We start from the raw sequence: 21,323 nt of genomic DNA on the forward strand, positions 1-21,323 counted from the left end.
GGCAGGACATGGTGACACACACTTCAGTCCCAGCACTCAGGAGGCAGAGGCAGGCGGACCTCTGTGAGTTCAAGGCCAGCCTGGTCTACAGAGTGAGTTCCAAGCTATACCATGTTTCAAAAGAAAGAAAGAGGGACAGAGATAGACAGAGACAGAAAGAAACGATGCATCTGGGGAGAGGGCTCAGTGGTTAAGAGCACTTGCTGCTCCTGCAAAGAATTCAGGTTGATTCTCTGCACCCACATGGTGGCTCACATCCATTTGTAACTGTTTCCCAGGGACCCAACGCTTTCTTCTGTCCTCGTGGGTACCAAGCCCTTACTTAATTGCTGCGCCATCTTTCCAGACCCTTCTTCCCTGTGTTTTGGTGCAGATCCAGCCTCACTCACAATCTAAAGGGGAAAGATCTGTCCGAACAGGGCCAGCTGGCATCTCTGGAAGTTTTGAGGCCAGGTTCTCTGCTCGACGCCGCGGCTCCCCAAATCATTTGACTCAACACTTCTGCTTCTAGGACTTTGCCCTACAGACCGCCTGGTTTAAGCAAAACGATGTAGGTGAAAGGTCAGCCAGTGTAATACTGTCTGTAACCAAAGACCAGAAGCAGGCAGGAAGTTAAACATCGGGGGTGGAGGGGACCGCTCAGAGGGGGAGGGAGTGTGTGGTTGTGTACACGCGAAGAGCAGAGGCCTAGAGAGCTCCCAACGCTAAAGGGAATTTAGCCATTTGTGTAAACGAGGGGCTGGGGACGAATGTGCACGAAGGGCCAGCACACCCAGCAAGGTGGGAACCCTACTTCTAGAGGAAATGGCTTCCTGTGCCTTTGGCCCCCCGGACCTTCGGGGATACTTCTGGTGGACTGGATCTGGTTCCACGGCCAAAATCATTCACAGTCCCTGCAACTTGACGCTCAGATTTCTAAGAAAAATTCTCCCAAACACTTTATTTATAAAAAAACAAAACCTGTTGATATTATTTCTGAGACTAAGTCTCACCATGTAGCCCTGGCTAGCCTGGAACTGGACTTGGTTTTATGTGTACAAGTGTTTTGTCTGCGGATCACTTGCATGCAGTACCCGAAGAGACCAGAAGAGGGCGTCAGATCTCCTTGGGACCGGAGTTAACAGACAGTTGACAGCTGCTCTGTGGGTGTTGGGAATTGAACCCAGGTCCTCTAAAACAGCAGCCAGTGCTCTAAACTACTGGCCCATCTCCCCAATGACTTTAAATCACTAAATAGTCTCCTTCGGGCAATTGAGTGGTAATCAATAACTGCTTTCCCAAGCTTAGCTCTGCTCCAGGCCTGAAGATCTCCTCCCTCCTTCTTCTCTTCCCCCTCCTTCTCTTCCCCACTCCTCCTTCTCTTCCCCCTCCTTCTCTTCCCCCCTCTTTCCTTTGCATTCGTCTCTACAGAGTACTTTCTGGGTGTCTAGAATGTTCTGAGACACAACAGTGACCAGGCGTCACCCAGGACCTCTAGGGGCTGACATTCCCTGGAGGGGGAGAATCGGTCCTTCAGTCCCAGGAGTGGAAGGCCCTGATGGAAGCTGAGGTGGGCAGGCCCTCTGTGATTGGGTAGCATTAGATAGCGCTCTGAGTGGCGATCAGACAGGCATGGCACTCTCTGGGACCAGGTCACCAGCAGAGCCCTGTGCCCTGACAGTCCCCAGGCTTACTAAGGGACTCTGCATCGCTGTCTTGTAATCTCAAGGTTGGCACTTTCATTTTGCACAGGTTCCACATATTCAGCAATCAGTCTCATCTGAGGCATCTCAGGTCACTCTCATACCCCAAGGGACATCGTGAGAGGGTGCAGAGGTCACAGGGCTGGGCAGGTGTTGCATCTTTGAGCCTGGAGTGGGAATGGAGACTCCTGGAGACACTTTGCACCCTCACACCTCCCTGCCATTGTGACCTCACCTCCTGTAGAACCAACCCAAGCAGGTGGGGGAAGTGCCAGTCCACCCCAGATACAGAGCCTGTATCCTGGGGCGTCTCACACGAAGCAGCGTAAGTGGTTTTCTCAGGCAAGATGCCAAGCCGTTTTGCCACAGGAGACACCTGGCCTGTTGAAGCCCTTGTCCCGTCCCAGCCTACTCTCTCCAGAGTCCTGTCACGTCTTTCCCTTCAGGTCCCCCAGAAGCCCACAGCTCCATTTGGACAGGAGGCCAGGGCCTGTACAAAAGCTCCCAGACAGCACTGTGTCCCCAGGGTGTCAACTGTCTGCACCAGCCAACTGTGCCCAAGGCAGGAAAGTGGAGGTGGCTGAGTCAGTGAACGTGGTGGAGTCCTCCACAGCTGAGGCTGAAGTTCGGTCTGGCACTCTTGTGTCTGCCATACTGGAGACAATCACTGTAGGATCGCCATCTGAAGATCCCACCAAGGACAGTCTCTACCAGCAGGTTGCCTGGGACCACTCCCCTTCCCAACCATCCCAAGATGCCCAGCCCAGGTCCATGGTACCTGGGGAGATGTTCCTGCAGCCGCCTCTGTCCAGTGACTCAGGAAGTACACATGCCCGCCTGTCTCCATAGAGAGGCAGGGAGTCAGAGGAATATAGCTTGTGCTATGGCCATTTTTCTTTGGAATTTTCAGCTTCAAGATGCCAAGCCATGTTGTCACAGGGGACACCTGGCCTGCTGAAGCCCTGTCCTGTGCTGTCCTGCTCTCACGTCTCCGTGTTCAGTTCTCCAGAAGCCCCAACTTGCTCCCAGCCCCCAGGTCACGGTCCGTGCACTCACTGTCCTCGGCCTGCATTCCTCGGCCTTTGGATGTTCTCTTTCTCCTGCCAGAAGTCCTCTTGGCTCCTGAGGCCCTGGGGATCCTCATCCTGAGGTACTGGTCCCAGGACCACCGACTAGGAAGTTCATCCTACCCCAGGCATGTCTGCAATTACAGTCCAACTAGATCCCAGGCTTTCAATACTAGCTTTGTTGTGAGACCAGAAAGACTTCAACAGAGCCAAACCTCAGCCTTCCAGGGCTACTTTTCCTTTTCTCACTGAGCAAAAGCTGATGGGGAAGTGAAATGTGAAATAATAGGCATTTGTCAGGCAAGATGGCTCAGTGGCAAGGCTCCTGCTGCTTAGCCTCATGGACACGAATTCAGTTTCTGAGACTCATGTGGTAGGAGAAGCAAATGGACTCATACTTGGTGCTCTGACTTCCCCAGGCTCCCCGCCCCCCACTCCCTCTCTCAGGAGGTGTATCCAAAGAGGGCACGTGCCTTGCTCACAGTAACACAGCTGGCGCATGGCAGAGTCCATGAATGTGCAATCTTGTTGGCACAGGTACCACCTCTTCATCCTCTCTCTTACCATGAGAACCTTGAAGACCTTTCCTGATGAATTCCAGTTCAGAGGCTGGCTCCTGAGGCCTGTTGACTTCTGTCAGAGGTTCGAGGGAGGTTGGCCGAGAAATCCAATCTCACTGGAGATCTTGTTACTAGGATCTGAGACAACTGGATGATACCGAAAGGATTCTGGGTGGCAGGGGGTCTGTCTGTGCTTCTGGAACATCGAGTCCCTGCCTCCCCCAATGGTCTGAACTGAGCTGTGGGAGGTGGTGTCCCCAATGCCGTTTCCCTGCCGCCTGGGCTGGGGACGGGTGTTGCTGAATAGCAGGACATGCTAAGGAAGAACTCAGGGTTACTCCTTCATACCAGCCCTGCGCCACAGATAAGAGCTGGCTTGGATCGAGGCCCAGTGCGAAGTGACTGGGTGGCCTGGGACCTGTTTCCTCAGCCACAGACAGGTACGATGTTATTACGTGCCATGGATCAACAGCATACGTTATGGACTCCGCATGGGCGATGAGGCTCCATGGCTGACCACTGTCCTTACTCAATTACTGGGCTCTCAGATATCCGCAGTGGAGTGTCGTAGCTGAGTGATTTCTTTCTTGCAAGCACACCTCCTGGGCCATTGCCCAGAGCCTGGGGCAGACACATCTCGAGCTGCCTGATCTGGGACACCTCTTTCCTGGCTCGAGGCCTCAACTTTTCTATCCATAAAACAGTGGCCATCACATTCACCTGAAAGGAATGCTCCGGGCCTAGACAAGATCGTGGAAAAGGCCCTTGTGATCCCTCTGAGCGTGCTCCCCCCGTGTGCAGAGTGAGTTAAACACAGTGCCTGTTCCACAGGCTTGTGTGGGTCAAGCGAGCAAGTGTTTGGCTCGATGCTTGCCACATGCGAAGCGCAGTAAGTGTGAACTGTGGGTTTAAAAGTGAGCTAAGCAGTGATGTGGGGGTGTATGCCTGCAGGCTCAACACTTGGGAGGTGGAGCCAGGGGACAAGGAATTTCAGGCCAGCCTTTGCTACATAGTGAGTTCCAGGCAGAAACCGCATGAGACTCTTTTTAAAAACACACAAATGAACAAAAAAAAAAGCCAATATCAAAAAAAAAAAAAAAACCATAACAAAGAATAAAAGTAAACTGAGCTTGACCTTCCTTCCAAAAATGGAAGCTGAATCTAAGCCATCTTCCAAGTGTTTTGTGGGTTTTTGTTGTTGTTGTTTTGGTTTGGTTTTTGTTTGTTTGTTTTTTGTTTTTCAAGACACGGTTTCTCTGTGCAGCCCTAGCTGTCTTGGAACTCACTCTGTAGACTAGGCTGGCCTCGAACTCAGAGATTCCCCCACTTCTGCTTCCTGAGTGCTGGGTCTAAAGTCATGCACCACTATGCTGGGTAGGTCTTTACTTTTTATTTATCCTATTGAGACAGAGTTGCCTTATGTTGCCCAGGCTGGCCTTGAACTCCTGGGCTCAAACAGTCCTCCTGCCTCAGCCTCCAGAATAGCTGGGATGGCAGGCCTGCCACCTTGCCCCACGGATTAGGGAATTTGGGGGTTTGTCTGAACTGGAAGGAGAGGCCAGTTTCACACCATCACATTAAGATTACATACTTCATCACAGTACAGAGTGAAATACACATTGTGCAGTTTCCAAAGACCTCCATGCCCACCGTTTGACCCAACCCTAACAACCTTGCTCCCTAACACTGAGGCCCAGAGAGCAAAGAGGCTTGTCCAAGGCCAGATGGTGAGCTGGGTAGCACCAGGTTCCCATCCTGCTCATGTGCCAGCGCACCAGACTCAGGAGCTCACTGAGAGCCGAGCCTCCATCCTCCATCAGTCAGGCCCTATGCACTCAAGACCCAGGCTGGCTCTCCATTTTTTTGTTAGGTATGGGTCTCTGCACATCACAGGAAGGGGCGCGTTGAGGCACTGTGAGCCAGTATTTACCGAAGGAAGGCCTGCCCTGACTTTAAAAAACGCACAGGGCTATCAGGTCGATCCCAGTCCTCGGGGGAGACCTTGATCTGGAGGAGGTGGGAATAGGGAGTGGGCTGGGGGGAAGGGGAGGGGGGCAGGAAGGGAGAGAACAAGGGAATCTGTGGCTATTATGTAGAACTGAATAGTATTGTAAAATAAAAAAAAAATAAAATATAAAAAATAAAAATAAAGCTTTTGTGTATTAAGAAAAAAACAAAACAAAACAAAAAAACCAAAAACCAAAAAAAAAAAAAAAACGCACAGGGATGTGCCCACACCTGGATGGAGATTTGACTATAGGAAGAGGCTCTTTTGACAATAGACATCTAGACAAACCAAGACAGGAGATTTCCCGAGGTCATGGGGTGAGACCTTGATAAGCCAGAGACCCCAGCTTGGGGAGCAGCTCCCTCAAGCAGATCTGGGCTACAGTGAGGGATGAGTGATGTGTGTTGAGAGCTCTTGCTGGGACACTCATCCCAGTCTCTTGCAGCTATCACCAGCCTGAAGCCTGCCTGCACTTTGGGGAAGTGGATAAACTCAGCAGGAGTTTGCAGCCCCATTGCCGAGCCTAGGATCTGCGGGCCTCCTATTTCAGACTGTACTGTGACCACAGGAAGTCCTGGGATGCGATCGGGAGTGACTCCTCCTGCAGCCGAGGCTTGCATAAGACTGGCGGAGGCGGGTGAGTCCCTGGTGTCCAGAGCCGCCCTCCGCGCTTGGGGCGTGGCCGCCGCCGCTTTATCTGTGACTCCGCGGCGGGGACGCAGCAGACAGCTCTCGGCTCTGCTCTGGCCACAGGTGAGGCTGCGCCTGGAGATCCCGGGGCTGGGCTGGGTGTAGAGGTCCTCCGGCGGGGGGCGCAGGGTTGGGGGTGTGCTCCTAGCTCCGCACGTGCGCGGTGCCCAGTGGCGGAAGTGGGCAGGTGGCGGAAGAGGGGGCGAGGCTGAGAACGGCAGGACCCTGACAGTCATGTAGGGGAGCACCTCCCGGGAGGGGTTCGGGAGAGACCGCCAGGGGAATCAGCAGCAAGGAGGGGACAGGAAAAAGCGGAGTCAGTCCGAGGTAACCCCCCGCGAGGTGAGAGGAACATTGTAGCTGGGGTGGGGGGAGGCGGGGGCAGAGAGCAGAAGGTTATGGGGGGGGGGACCAGAGGCAGCGTGTCAGGGAGGGAAGGGGGGCCAGGACTGGAGCATGGGCCTACGAGCTGGTGGGATGGAGGGAATACTTCAGAACAGTCTGCAGAAGGTAGACAGGGGAGCGGGCCTGCAAGATCACACCCAAGGAACAGCCGCACAGGCTGTGTGCACCCTAGGAGCAAGGAGATAATGGGGCAAGAAAGGGCAGGAGTGGGCGTGGGTGTGGGATGCAGATCCTGTGGGGGAACCCTGAGGAAAGCTCTAGGGAGGTGGGAGGGCCACCAGGCCAGAATGTTGGACCCCTCCCTTAATGGCAGGGAAGCCAGATTGCTCTAGGGAGGAAAAGGGAGAAGACCCCACCACCCACAGCACTAACCTGGGGGACTTTCCCCTGGCAACCCCTGCAGACTCCAAGCCTGCTTCAGGCCCTGTGTCCCAACAGGTCTCCAGGCTGGCCTGGACTTGTTGGACATCCGAGGATGCTTTGTTGAAGCTCCTGTCAGGAGGACTGTGTGCCTCAGCCCCACCCCCCACCCCCATGCCTTAGGGTTCTCTTTCCAGCCTCAGGCCCTGTCCCACGGCTGTGTCCTGTATTGGGCGGCTGGAGCTAGCTGGCCCAACCTCTCTGGGCTGTTTCTCCCTTCCAGGGTACTCTTCTTGGAGCAGTGGGGTGTCTGAGCTCCAGGGAAGAATTTTCTTAAAAATTGCTCTTTCCATTCTGATCACATTCCCGAGTACAAATGGTGGCCCTCAGTGCAGTTACAGACAGTTTCTGTTCCACCCTGGAAGACATGGAGGGGGCCTTTTCTTTAAACTGGTTGAGCTGAATGGGAGAATTGGTTTGCAGAGAGGGAGGTGACCTGGTTGCTGAGAGACCTGAAGGCCTGCCAGAGCTTGTCCAATCTACATTCACTCCCTGGGTGCCCAGAAATTGCCTGGAGCTCCGTTTCTGGAGTTAGACAGACTTGGGTGTTTTCTTGCCTGTGGGCCTGGATCAGCAGATGGACCAATGAACAAGCATTTGGGGTCCTCCATGGCTTATCTTCCCCTCAGGACCTCTCTGGAGGTTTTGCCTCCCACAGTCCCAATGTTAACTCTGGCTAGACTTTTTATTGCTAGTCTTTATCTTTTGTAGATAGGAGTCTTGCTGTTTTTCCCACATGGGCCTTGAACTTCTGGGTTCAAATGATTTCCCCTTCTGCTTCCAAGTAACTATTAAATTAAATTAAATTATTTTTGAGGCAGGGTCTTAGTCTATAGGCCAAGCTGGCTTGGAACTCTCAGTATGCCTGTCTCAGCCTTCCAATTGCTAGGGGTTTTATTTATTGGTTTATTTCGAGACAGGGTTTCTCTGTGTAGCCCTGGTTTTGCTGGAACTTGCTCTGTATACCAGGTTGGCCTCAAACTCAGAGATCCACTGCCTCTGCCTCCCGAGTGATGGGATTAAAGGCGTGCTCCACCATGCCCAACTGGGTTATTTATTTATTTTTAACAGGTTCATAGAAATATGAAAAATTAGGTATGCATGGTGGTGCACACCTGTAATCCCAGCACTCGGGAGGCAGAGGCAGGGGAATCATGACTTGAAGGCCAGTCTGAGCGACATGGTGAGATCCTGTCTGAAAAGGACACAGAGGGATGAGCCAGTAGAGAGCTTGCTGGGTAAGCATGAGGATCTGAGTTCGGATCTCCAGCACCCACATGAAAAGCCAGGGCTGGTGGGGTGGGGTGGGGCTTAGGGGCTCACTGGCCAGTCAGTCTAGCCCAGCTGGAGAGCTCCAGGTTCAGCAAGAGACCCTGCCTCAAAATAAGGCAGAGCGTGATAGAGGAAGACAGCTCACAGAACTTTGGCCTCCACACAGACCCACACGTGGGCGTTCACACACAAGTGTGTGCATACACATGTACACACTCACACAAAGAAAGACAAAAGGAAGAGTCAAGGGAAGAAGAAAGACAGGAGGAAGGAAGAAGATGGCATTTGTACACCGTGTAATTTCTGAATCCCGGCTTTATTCTCTTTATCTATTGAGGCCAACCTTTGCTCCCCATGGCGAGATAAAACAGACTTAAAGAGAATATGCTGAGCAGTCAGGTCCACAAAGCAGCAGTGGATGCTTTGAATGCTAAGGAGGTGAAGAAGGGCAGGGGTGACTAAGCCTGCTGACCCTGGTTCCTCCTTTAGTGAGGCCTGATGCACCTGAGGGCTAGGGAATAACCATGCTAACGTGCTGGCTCTAATCACTGTCAAAGCGCTAGTTCCTGGGGCATAGCACGCCTAAAATAAAATAACCGCTGATGGATGGAAACGGAGGCCGAGTTTTTCTGTCCTGACCGCCTGGTCCCAAATAAACACACAAAGGCTATGAATTATAAATGCCCAGCCAATAGCTCAGGCTTATTATTGACTAGCTCTTTCTTTTTAAAAAATTTTTTAATTACACTCATGATATTCATTAATTAGACTCATGATATTAATTACATTTGTGGTATTCATTGATTACATTCACAGTATTCATTAATTACATTAATTGTATTGATTTATTACATTCATGATATTATGTCCTGATACTACTGTCCATTTGTGGGGCTTTTCCATCACACAAAACAGAGATTCTGTACTTAGGAAATCATTGCTCTATATTCCTTTCTTCCCTATCTTGAGATAACATCTAATCTTTCTGTCTCTATGAATTTGTATATTCTATATATTTCATGTAATACAATTCTATAGTATTTTCCCTTTTTTGAATGTAAAAACATTTTATGTACAACTGTAGGAGAAATAATACACAGATAACTTAAACATAAAAACAGGTTATAACTTAAAAGTCCAGGGTTATTTTAAAAAGTAAAATATTTTCTCTGTAGAAAATAGTATAAATGATAACATTTCCCAAAAAACCCTTTTAAGCCAAATAATAGCTGAATTATACATATAAATATTGATTGGATTCTGGGATACAGAAGAAACCTATCTTCATCTGTTCAAAGAGCTATATTTTACTTAAGTTGTGGAAGTGTAGCTCTTACTTTTAAATAACCCATTTCTGTTGATCTATGTATTGCCATGTGGTCTGTGGCTTTACGAGTCCTCTGGCATCTTGCTTCTTGGGTGGCTCCCTGGTGTCTCTCTCTCAACTCCACCCTTCCTCATCCCAGTCTTCAGTTTGATTGTCCCGCCTAACTTTATCCTGCCTTGCTATTGGCCAAACAGCTTTATTATTAACCAATGAGAGTAACACAAATTCACAGCATACAGAAAGATCATCCCGCAGCAGATGGACTGTTACAGGGCTTCGGGTCACTTTGAAGTAAGTGAATTCATTTTTTTTTCCTGTAACAAAAAAGGACCCAAAGTGGAAGGAGCTTGTCCAAGCCACTCAGGGCTTATGTGGCTGAGCACGGAGATCCCAACAAAAATAATGAGCATTAAGCAGTGACAGTTTTTACGAGAGCCCAGTGGTAGCTCTTTTTAGCCTCTGAGGAAACCAGCTCAGAGAGGCTAAGGAATTCTCACAAAGTTACCAGGCTAGTAAGTTCTGGACCTCAGATTCCATGCCCACACAAAACCAGGACTTTTGGCTCCCCCAGAGTTGGGCAGTAGTCACCCACCCTTTCAGGCAGTGTCTTCTTCACGGTGGCCTTTTGCCTGACTTCCCTCCATAGGCATCTGTGTAGGTGAAACAGTAGAACAGGAATCCCATCATCCCCGGTGTCCCCTGCTCTGTGGGGACGGCCTGGTGGGTTCAAGTTAGGAAACACTGGGTGACGCCTGAGCATGGAGGGAGGGTGGTCAGGGCTCACTGTCTCCACAGCCCGCTTTCTCCTGATGACCCACAGCCAGCCGGAAGGGAGGGTGGTCAGGGCTCACTGTCTCCACAGCCTGCTTTCTCCTGATGACCCACAGCCAGCCGGGTACCAGCCAGTAGGTATGAGAACTCCAGGAGGAACTGGAGTTGGCAAGGCTTGGAAGAGAAGGTGAAGAGGTGACCTGGGATTTAGGAAAAGGGAGTATGAGTTAGGAGGCTTGGAGAAGGGGGATGGGAGGGCCAGAATTCCCACTTCCTCTTGGCAGCCAATGCCCTGCCCTGGCTAGGCCAGGGCATCTATCTATCTTTTTTTTTTGAATTGATTTACATTTATGTGTATTTCTACATGTGGTTTGTGCATATGAAAGTGCAGATGCCAACAGAGTTAGAGGCATCAGATCCCCTAGAGCTGGAATTACAGGCAGTTCTGAGCCTGTTGGGTACAGGAGACTGAACTCAGATCCTCTGGGAGAGCATCACAGACTCTTAGCTAAGGCATCCCTCCAGCCCAAGACCATCTATCTTTTGGCCCACCTGCTTACACAATTTACTCTCTGGTGTCCTCTAGCTCTGTGACAGAACAGCTGGGGTTAAGACTCCTCCTTTGGGGAAGTCACTTCTCAGCCACCTTTCCTGGGTCTATGGGCAAGTGCCAGTTTTCAGCGATCCTGGAATCCAGAAGGGCGTTACCCTGAATGTTCCTTGCTGAGAACAATTTAATTATTAAATAGTTCCGTGTCCTCAGGGGTCCATACTCTAGTTTTCCTGGTCCTTAATATGTCCCCAAGGATCAGGTAAATGTTTCAGGAGACAGTTAACCCCCCCCCCTCCCCAAGACGGTCTCATGTAGCCCAGGCTGGCTTTGTACTTGCTCTATATAGCCAAGGATGACCTCTCAACTTCTGACCCTCCTGATCCTCCCAAGTGCTGAAATTATAGGTGGGCACCATGACACCAGGCTAGGATACAGTTAACTTTCTGTCCATCCATCCATCCCTGTATTCGCCCCTCCCCCCCAATCCACTGACTCAGATTAAAGGTTTTTGTTTTTGTTGTGCTGGGGTGGAACCTTGGGCCTTGTGCCCGCCAGGCCACACTCTCATTCCAAGGGCAGATTTTTAAAGAACCCGTCAAGCTAATCTCAGGCTGGGGTTTCTCTAACCACTCTACTAGTATTCATAAAAATGGCAGCTGTGAGTCCCTAACTAGTGTTCAAACTTAGTTCCAGTTCTTTAAGTCTCTGCTGCAGTCTACAAGGTGTGTAATTCTGTCATTCCCACAGGGGAGCCAAGAACCAGTCAGTGGCCCAAGGTCGCGGAGCTTCTGTTCTGTGGGTCTAGTGTCACATTTGATTGTTCCTGAAGCCCACCTCCCAATAAGCCTTTCTAAGGAAGTAGCCGCTTACTCCCACCCCCAAGACCGGGTTTCTCTGTGTAGCCCTGGCTGTCCTGAACTTGCTGTGTAGACCAGGCTGGCCTGGAACTCAGAAAATCTGCCTGCCTCCATCTCCAGAGGGCTGGGATCAAAGGCGTGCGCCACCCTTAAGGGCTCCCTCACCCTGTTGTTCCTAACTCCCCTTTGATTCCCACTGAATAAGGGATAGGTACCCGCCAAGTGTATCTGACCCCCATCTCCACTTGGTACCAGCTGGCTTGGCTCTTCCTTTGTTGGATGATCTTGGGTACATCACAGCTTTCCAGACAGCGATATCCTCTGCCACAGAGGTGTTATTTGTGGCTGAGCCTGGTTTTTACTAGTGTGGGGGTCAGAAACAAAGGAAGGCATCTTCAGCCCCGCCCTCCTGTGACATCACACAAGACACTTCCAGGCCCTTGGAAACCCCACCCCTAGTGTCCCTCACCTGTGCCACTTGGCCCTCGGCATCTGGTGACTTTCTGCAGCTCCACAGCGGATGTCATTGACCTCAAGCTCCAGAGAAACACCCCCAGGTACCCAGTGCAATCTGAGAGGCCTAGTGGGTGGGGGTGCTGTGGCAGTGTGCCGGGCTGGCTGTCCGGGACAGGCAAGGCCTGGCTGCCTGATTGGCAGATCACTCTGGATGCCCGCTGATCTCTTGATTACCCCTTTCCTTCTGGCTCAGGCTTGACCTCTGACCTTGCTCCCTGCTTTCCTCTGGGTTTGAGGTCTCTATAGATTCAGAGGATAGGACCTAATTCTGAAAATAGATCTATCTGCCAGTAGTCTAATGGAAATCAAGCCACGGGACCTCTATCCCCCTAGAATGCTGCCTCTGGGTTCTGTGTTTAGGACCCATCATGTCTAGGTGCATGGGGGTTGTGTGCTGGTATTGTCTGCCTCCTGAGGTGTGGCTGCAAGCCAGGGCTTCCCTGGTGCAGATCAAGAGGCTAGAACTGAGGGAGACTAGAGGCCTGAGGAAATAAATTTACACAAGCCTGGACTGCCTGCTTCAGATCGGTATTTAGCGGTGGTGTTCCAGAGGAGCAGGAGGGGGTCACAGGAGGCAGGCCAGCAGTAGAGAAAGAAGTTGGTAAGTGTCCAGGTTTGCAGGCAGAGAACTGGGTCCCCACATACATGCATTCTTCCCCTCCCTGTCTTCCCTTGAGTAAGAATCTCTTCATCTCTCAGACTGTACCATCTGAAAAACACAATGGGCGGACTAGGACTTACCGCCCAGGGAAGTTACAAGAATTGATTATGCTGGGTGGCACTCGAGAGGCAGGCAGGAGCTCTGTGAGTTTGGGGCTGGCCCGATCTACAGAGCGAGTTCCGGGACAGCCAGGGGTACACAGTGAAATCCTGTCTCAAAGAACAGGAAAAAAAAAAAAGAATTATTACGATAAGCACAGAGTGAACAGCTGTTTGATTTTAACTTGTACTCACGATTGGGAAAGGAAGGGTAAGTCCTGTAAACTTGGCACACATAGGTTCAACAAAGCTCAGTACACTTTGCCATAGAACTTCTCGGAGCGTCTGGTGTGTTCTCATGCCTCGGGAAGTCCCAGGAGTGGGGAGATGGAGCCTGGGAGTGGACTTAAGAGATCACAGGGACCCAGTAACTAGGTGTGCAAGACTTTATCCAGCCTCACTGTTCCCATGGCAGAACGGAAGCCTTGCATGCTGGCTATGTCTAGGAGGGAATGCCCAGGTCGAGTTTCCTCGTGAGCCACACAAATGTGTCCTGAAGCCTCGTCTGCCCCTGCAGACAAAATCGTGGACATGAACAGAGGCCAAATTGTTAGGGCTGAAGTCCAGTCTCTTGGGAAGAGGAAGAAGCCCTGGGTGGAAATTAATAGTCCTTGTTAGTAGTCCATCTAAAGGACCCGCTTCCTGAGTCTGCCCTGAGTCAGGCTCTCTGGGGTGAAGGAAGCAGAACAGCATGGTGCTTCCTGTGCTAAGGAGCCCCCCGTGGGTAGTGGGGGGAGACTGATCGAACTCTTGTTTGTTTGTTTGTTTGTTTTTCAAAACAGCGCTTCTTTATGTAGCCTTGGCTGTTCTGAAACTCTCTCTGTAGACCAGGCTGACCTCAAACTCACAGAGATCTGCCTGCCTCTGCCTCCTGATGCTGGCTGGAACTCTTGAAGAAGCCTAGAGAGTGGGAGGTTGGGGGCGGGGGAGAACAGGCGTGGGGCAGGTCCCGATGCCGCCTCTGTAAGCGCTTGAATTGTGCATGCATCCTTGGTGTGGTCTGGGGTAGTGGCAGAGAGGCTGTGAGAACATAGCACTGGTGCATACAATGGCTGGGACAAAGGTGGCCCTGTCACAGCTGATGATCCGTGGACAGGACACCTGTGCGTGCTGAGTCCGGAAAGCTTGTTGAGGGAGTCATCTGGCAGATACCAAGAGTTGCTTGAGTTAATGAATGATGATGTCTTCGTCAGGGTTACCATTGCTGTGACGGGACTTGTGGGGGAAGGGGTTTATTTGGCTTGTGCTTCCACATCACACATCATAGTTCATCCTCAAAGGAAGTCAGGACAGGAACTCACACGGGGCAGGAACCTGGAGGCAGGAGCTGATGCAGAGGCCATGGAGGAGTGCTGCTCGCTGGCTTGCTCCTCCTGGCTTGTCCAGCCTGCTTTCTTACAGACCCCAGGACCACCAGTTCAGGGATGGCACCACCCACAATGGGCTGGGTCCTCCCCCATTGATCACTACTTAAGAAAATGCCCTCTAGGCTTGTCTGCAGCCTGATCTTATAGGGGCATTTTCTCAACTGAGGCTCCCTCTTCTCTGATGACTCTAGCTTGTGTCAAGTTGACGTAAAACCAACCAGCACAAATGATAAGCCCACATTAAGCAGCGGGTGCCAGGCAGTTGTGCTGTGTTTATTAAATGATTGACAAATAGCCCGATACCATGTCTTAAATATTAGTCATTTTCTCTGTGACAAAATCCTTGACAAAAGTAACCAGAGTGAGGAAGGGCTTGTTGTGGCTCACATTCTGAGGATGCAGTCCATCACGGTCTATGGAGGTCCAGCTGGCATGGCGGCAGGTGCTTCAGGCGTCTACGGTCAGGAGACAGAAAGAAAGGGATGCTGGTATTCAGTGTGTTAGTGTGTTTTCTTTCTTTCTTTCTTTCTTTCTTTCTTTCTTTCTTTCTTTCTTTCTTTCTTTCTTTCTTTCTTTCTTTCTTTCTTTCCTTCCTTCCTTCCTTCCTTCCTTCCTTCCTTCCTCCCTCCCTCCTTCCTTCCTTCCTTCCTTCCTTCCTTCCTTCCTTCCTTTCTTTCTTTCTTTCTTTCTTTCTTTCTTTCTTTCTTTCTTTCTTTCTTTCTTTCTTTCTTTCTTTCTTTCTGCCTACCTCTTTTTTTGTCATAGAGGAAATACTTTTTTATTGAAAATATATTTTTTTCATATGATGTATCTTGATTACAGTCTCCCTTCCCCCAACTCATTCCATATCCTCCCCACTCCCCCCAAACCACACCCTTCCTTCCTTCCTTCCTTCCTTCCTTCCTTTCTCTCATTACAATACAAGCAGGCACCTAAAATATTAATAAGATAAAATAAAACTAAACAAACCAAGGGCTGGAGAGATGACTCAGTGGTTTAGAGCATTGGATGCTTTCCCAGACGACCTGGGTTTAATTCCCAGCATCCACATGGTGACTCACACTCTCTGTAACTCCAGTTCCAGGGAATCTGGTACCCTCACACTGACACACATACAGACAAAACACCAATGCACATAAAAATAAATTTTCTCCAATGCACATTGGAGAAAATGAGTTTTTCCTTTGTGAGCGGTTATCAATTGGAGGTAGCCTCTGGGTTAGGGACATGGTATCGCTGCCTGGGGGGGGGGCAGCCTCCAGACAGCTCAGGGCTCAAAGGAAGCCACAGAGTCATGTGTACTAGACTTTTCTGTCTGAGGGGGTTAGGGAAAAAGACACACACTCTCTTGATGGTTTCCTACAGGCCTTTTCTTTATTCTTCTTTTGCATTCTCTGTTTATTTTCCTGGTGATTTCCTTCTCTCATTCTTCATGTTTTCCTTCTGACTCTGTCTTTACTCCTGATGTCTCCCTTGTAGTTCTGACTCTCTCCTTCTTGATGTTTTCCTTCTAGCCCATTTTAACCCTACCTTTATTCTTTTTCCTGCAGCCTATATACCCCAGCATAACATTTCAGGTGACATAAAAGTTACAACGTGGTTACATTCTGTTTTTCAAGTGAATGATTACAATGAATACAAACAAACAGTAAAAAACAGCATGTTTTCCATATCCCTTACATGATTAAACATTTTAGTATTACAGGGAAAAAACAAATTATTCCAAGAACCCATGTACATTCATATCCAAGCAACTTGTTATAGATTAACCATGTGGGCAAGCAAGATACTCTTCTCAGTCAGGTCTTTTACTGGCAGGCTGCGTTTTGCAGTTACAAAGAAAGGACCAATTAGTTTATTACTTATCTTGAAAGGTAATCATAAGGAATCTTACAGGAATCACAAACCTAAACTTTTACATGTGGAAAAGAATCAGTCAGCTCTACTTGAAATCTTTAGGGTACATAGTCACTCATCAATAGTTTTTTTATATCAGGAGATTGAGGGCAAAAATGGGTACAAGGAAATAATCATCACCTTTGGTCATCAACCAATCTTAGCAAGAAAATACGTCAGCTAATGATAATTGGGCTGCTTTGTTCTTGTTCCCTGACCTTAAAGAGTTCCGCATTCAGCTACGTGCCTTTCTAAAACTTTAGATCAGCTTCTTGGGTATTTCACCTCAAAGCTATTTGGCAAAAACAGCTTAGTCTAACTTTAAGTTATTTTCAAAGCTTTGTTTCAGCTGTGATGATGCACTCCAAAACCTGTGAACACATCTCCCAACATTAAGGTTAAAAGAATTTAAGGTAGCTGGGCTAACTGGGAGTCAATTGTTTTTCTTTCTTTTTTAAAATTTATTTTTACTTTATTGGTATGTATGTCTGTGTATACTCTCAAGTTATAGAGAGTTGTGAGCAGCCATGTGGGAGCTGGGAATTGAACCCAGGTCCTCTGGAAGAGCAGCCAGTGCTCTAAACTGCTGAGCCACCTCTCCAGCCCCCTTAATTGTTTGTCTTAATCCTTAACCTAAGCCACAGACAGTCTATACAGCTCCTCCACAGGAACTCATGTGTTGTAGCAGTGTGACACTGCCTTGTTTATATTATATTAATCATCAGAACTTTATTTAAACTAACAATATTATCATTTAGACAGTACAGCTTAGGAAGGCATCATCTTCATAATAATCCACAGGTAAAAATGCCCAGCAGAAAGGGATGTTTCCATGATATAAACACACTACATTACAGGCACTGAGGATCTCCCCACACCCATTCACACCATGCCAGATACCAGAGGAAGACCACAGCAGCAAACATGTAAAGGCACAGCAGAAACAAAAGACATTTTGGAGTCTGTGGTCTGGGGGCCTTGCCTAGCGGAGATTCACCCATCAGGGAGTTGCCTCCTGGTGGGTGGGCTGACACGCTGAACTTCAGCTGCCATCTGCTGCAGCTCTGACACAGCCACGGGCAGTGTGGGGCTGTGTTCACTTCCCCTCTCAGCACTTCCCCTCCCTGATCTGGCTCAGACCTGTGCATGCTCCACTGTCTCTGTGAACTCCTACCCCAGGGCGACAGCAGGCCCAGCGACCGAAGAGGGAAGGGAGCTGGGTGTATTTGGGGCGTGATGTAGGCTAGGTGGGAATCAGGACAGGGGCGGTCAAGCTTTGCGTTCCAGGACGAGCCGTTAAGTTGGGTTTATCTGGAATTAGGGTCCAAGGGCAGCAGAGAGGAGACTGGCAGGGCTGAGGGAAAGGGGTGATTCTCTAGGCCTGGATGCTGAGACTTCTCTCAGGGAAAAGTGGCTTTTGGAGTGCTGCCAGAATGCATCGTGCTGTTCTTTCATCTAGAAAGCAGTGCAAGCCACTTGCTGCACATGACAAGTTCACGAAGTATGAAGACAAACTGCCCAACCTCTTTGAGCTCATAGTAACACAGTTGATGCCCTTGAGAGGCATAAGAGTTTGGTGTAGGCGCTCAAGTAGAGAGGTCAAAGGAGACGTATCCGGGGGACAAAGAAGAAATAGGTTTTGAGGAGTGACTAGGAGTTTGCCTAGCAGGCAAGATGGGACATGAGGCAGGAGCCGCAGGAGTCTGGCGTGGCTGTGACTGTGGCTAGGTTGGAGAAGGAAGTAGGGGCAGATCATGTGGGGTGGTGGTTGGGGGTGGGGTGGTCAGTGGAGTCCCTGGCAGCTCTGGATGGCTTGTGGGTCTGTTAATAGGGTTATCGTCACTCACAGCGAACGTGGATGGTGGGACAAGCTCACAGGCTGAGAGAACCTGTCCCCATCTCCTCTAGACGTAAGCAGAGAAAAGAGCAGGGGCTGCTGGGGTAGCTGTACTGGAAGTGACAGAGGCAGGGGTCCCCAGGAATGAATGAGGCCCTTCCACATGCACTGAGCGTCGGGGTCTTGTTCTGTGTTGCGTGAGTCGCTGGCAGAAAGAGGTCAACGGGAAGGTCCAGCCTCCCGTGAACAGAACCCCAAACAGCACAAAGGCGTATTTATTGATGGTAACACAAAGTTATTTTTCAGGTAAGGTATTTCCTCATACCGAGGTCCCTATTCTAATTCCTATGTTTCTCTAAAGCATCACATGCCTCTGCTACTTCACTCAGTCCCTGACCGGGTACCGTTTGCAGCACACAATAATCCAAGAGCCTCGGGTGTGCCGGCGCCGTCTCGTAACCAAAGTCATGCGAAGGCTGTAACACCCCCTTCAGAAAAAACAATTCCACAAATCATGGGAAACAATCACAGTTTTCCACAACGATGCTTCAAGGTCGAAGCACTTCTAGAAAACTCTTCACTCTCGTGATTTACCCTAGGTACAGTGACTCTGCTGGAGTCCTACAACTGAGCATCTACTACGCCAGGCCCTCTTCTGAGAATACCAGGGGAGAGAGCTTGGCTGTTTTAGGGTCACTCTGGTTCTCACACTCAGCCTGAGGACAGGGTATGGGAGATGGGAGGAAGTCTGGGGCGTCAGAGCCCCAGGTAGACACACCAGGACCTTGACTTTGCTTGCCCTGACCTCTCTCCCAGTTTCCTGCTCAGGACCCCGCCATGGCGATGGCAGTATCCCAGAAGTTCAGCCAGCTGCTCTCCAGCCTGTGGCACGTGGGCCAGAAGCCTCTGCAGCCGGAGCCCGTGTTCACGGTGGACCGGGCTGAGGTGCCGCCCCTCTTCTGGAAGCCCTACATCTACGCCGGCTACCGGCCGCTGCATCAGACCTGGTGCTTCTACTTCCGCACGCTCTTCCAGCAGCACAATGAGGCTGTGAACGTGTGGACCCACCTGCTGGCCGCCCTGGCGCTGCTGCTGCGCCTGGTCATCCTGGTGGGGAGTGTGGACTTCCGGGAGGACCCGCACGCCCTGCCGCTCTTCATCATCGTCCTGGCCTCCTTCACCTACCTCTCCTTCAGTGCCCTGGCGCACCTCCTGCAAGCCAAGTCGGAATTTTGGCACTACAGCTTCTTCTTCCTGGACTACGTGGGCGTGGCCGTGTACCAGTTTGGCAGTGCGCTGGCGCACTTCTACTACGCCATTGAGCCCTCCTGGCATGCCCAGGTACAGGCCATCTTCCTGCCCATGGCTGCCTTTTTGGCCTGGCTGTCTTGTGCCGGCTCCTGCTACAACAAGTACAGCCAGAAACCAGGCCTGCTGGGCCGAACTTGCCAGGAGGTGCCCTCGGCGCTGGCCTATGCGCTAGACATCAGCCCCGTGGTGCACCGCATCATAGTGTCCCCTCTCCCTGCCGAGGATGACCCCGCTCTTCTCTATCACAAGTGCCAGGTGGTTTTCTTTCTTCTGGCCGCTGCGTTTTTCTCCACCGTCATGCCCGAGAGTTGGTTCCCCGGCAGCTGCCATATCTTTGGGCAGGGACACCAAGTTTTCCATGTCTTTTTGGTGTTGTGCACACTGGCCCAGCTAGAGGCGGTGACGCTGGACTATCAGGCCCGGAAGCCCATCTATGAGGCTCTGCATGCCCGCTGCCCCCACAACTTCTCCGGCCTCTTCCTGCTCACCGTGGGCAGCAGCATCCTCACGGCCCTGCTTCTCAGCCAGCTGGTGCGGCGCAAACTCCATCAGAAGACTAAGTGAAAGCTGGCAGGGTGGGAGCTGGCAGGGCGAGAGAAGGCGCTAGAAGGGACAAAGGCCTGGACTTGGCTCCAGATGGGAACCAGGCCTGGTAAAGTTGTGTCTATCTGGCAGGCCACAACTCCCTGCCTACGAGCTCAATGGTCATGATGGCGCTAGCCAGTCCTTGGACCTGGGGATTGGCTGGGAGTTACAGCATCCCTGACCAGTTCCCTGCCCTGGGAGGGGAAGAGATAAGGGAGTAGATCTTTCTCAATGTTCCTTCCTTGCTTCCTATCAGAGCTAATGGTTGGGGTCCAGCTCTGGTCAGCACCCTGGTCTGGGGGTTCCAGGTTGTTGGGTGGGAGATGAGTCCTTGGCCAGAGTCACATTTGAGCTGAGCGGGAGAGGAATCCTCAGCGCCCATCTTCTACCACATGTCACTGGTGGAGGGGAAGGAAACAGATCAAAAGATGGGTAGCATTTTAATCTTACTGTCCCCTGCACGCCAGCCTGAGTCACTGGGTTCCAGAGAGCCTCCAAAGACGCAAATCCCCACCCACTTCCCATGCCCCATCACCACAGCCCCAGCCTTAAGCCTCACATGTAGCACTGGCCTGTGTGTCCTGCACTCTTTCCAACTCCTCTCCCACAACGCTCACTTGTGATTCTGAGTTCTGTCTCCCTCAGAGGAAGCCCAGAGGCCAGGCCAATCACGGAGCACTGCCTGGGGCATTCCGATCTCTGGGCTGGGGAGAGTGAGTAGGAGTTTGCTGACCCAGCTTAGAAGGGCATTCCAGGCAAAAGGGGACACCAGTGCCCAGACCCGGAATTGCAAAGTGGGAGTTCAGTGGGGCAGGCAGGAAGGCTGGTGTCTGGTCCCTCATGTGCCCTAGAGTCAATAAAGTGACTGTGACAGCAGCTTCCTCGGCTTTTTGGCTTCTGCTCAGGGAGGGGCCCCATTCACAAGGAGGTTTTCGGAAGGGAGCTGCAGGGTGCTGAGGGGATGCTGTGGAGCAGGAGAGGTTCTTGTTTTATTTTTACCTGAGGGTAGAACTGAGGTTGGGAACACGTGTGTGTGTGTGTGTGTGTGTGTGTGTGTGTGTGTGTGTGTGTGTATGTGTGTGTGTGTGTGTTTAAAAAAAAAAAAAAGATTTATTTATTATGTATACAGTGAGTGTTCGGCCTGCAGGCCAGAAGAGGGCACCAGATCTCATTGCAGATGGTTGTGAGCCACCATGTGGTTGCTAGGAATTGAACTCAGGACCTCTGGAATAACAGCCAGTGCTTTTAACCTCTGAGCCATCTCTCCAGCCCTAAAGAGCACTTTTAAAGGTAAATAATTTTTGTTTTTTGAGACAGGGTTTCTCTGTGTAGCTTTGGTGCCTGTCCTAGAACTTGTTCTGTAGACCAGGCTGGCCTCAAACTCACAGAGATCCGCCTGCCTCTGCCTCCTGAGTGCTGGGATTAAAGACGTGAGCCACC

At 50.7% G+C, this 21,323-nt stretch overlaps 1 protein-coding gene and 1 long non-coding RNA gene across 6 annotated transcripts; one reads left to right on the forward strand and one right to left on the reverse strand.

Annotated features, from left to right (window-relative positions):
• Positions 1-1,970: 1,970 nt before the first annotated feature.
• On the forward strand, positions 1,971-20,759 carry Paqr7 (progestin and adipoQ receptor family member 7). Of its 5 annotated transcripts, none has more exons than XM_006975653.4 (3): positions 1,971-4,111; positions 5,763-6,070; positions 18,804-20,759. In XM_006975653.4, the coding sequence occupies exons 2-3, from the start codon at positions 5,897-5,899 to the stop codon at positions 19,860-19,862; spliced, it is 1,233 nt and encodes a 410-aa protein (XP_006975715.2). In that variant the 5' UTR covers positions 1,971-4,111; positions 5,763-5,896; the 3' UTR covers positions 19,863-20,759. The 5 variants fall into 5 exon arrangements, with proteins under 5 accessions (XP_006975715.2, XP_076421493.1, XP_015850017.1 ...); XM_076565378.1 differs by having other exon boundaries at positions 2,815-3,749; XM_015994531.3 differs by lacking the exons at positions 1,971-4,111; positions 5,763-6,070 and adding an exon at positions 6,170-6,349.
• Positions 10,023-12,020, reverse strand: LOC121827410 (uncharacterized). The gene is made up of 2 exons (XR_013049386.1): positions 11,865-12,020; positions 10,023-10,888 (listed from the first exon to the last, which is right to left on the reverse strand). It is a non-coding gene; the product is annotated as an uncharacterized LOC121827410 (long non-coding RNA).
• Positions 20,760-21,323: the final 564 nt, after the last annotated feature.

The sequence above is a fragment of the Peromyscus maniculatus genome, chromosome 2 (genome assembly GCF_049852395.1).
Source record: "Peromyscus maniculatus bairdii isolate BWxNUB_F1_BW_parent chromosome 2, HU_Pman_BW_mat_3.1, whole genome shotgun sequence".
In the NCBI taxonomy this organism is placed as follows: domain Eukaryota; kingdom Metazoa; phylum Chordata; class Mammalia; order Rodentia; family Cricetidae; genus Peromyscus; species Peromyscus maniculatus.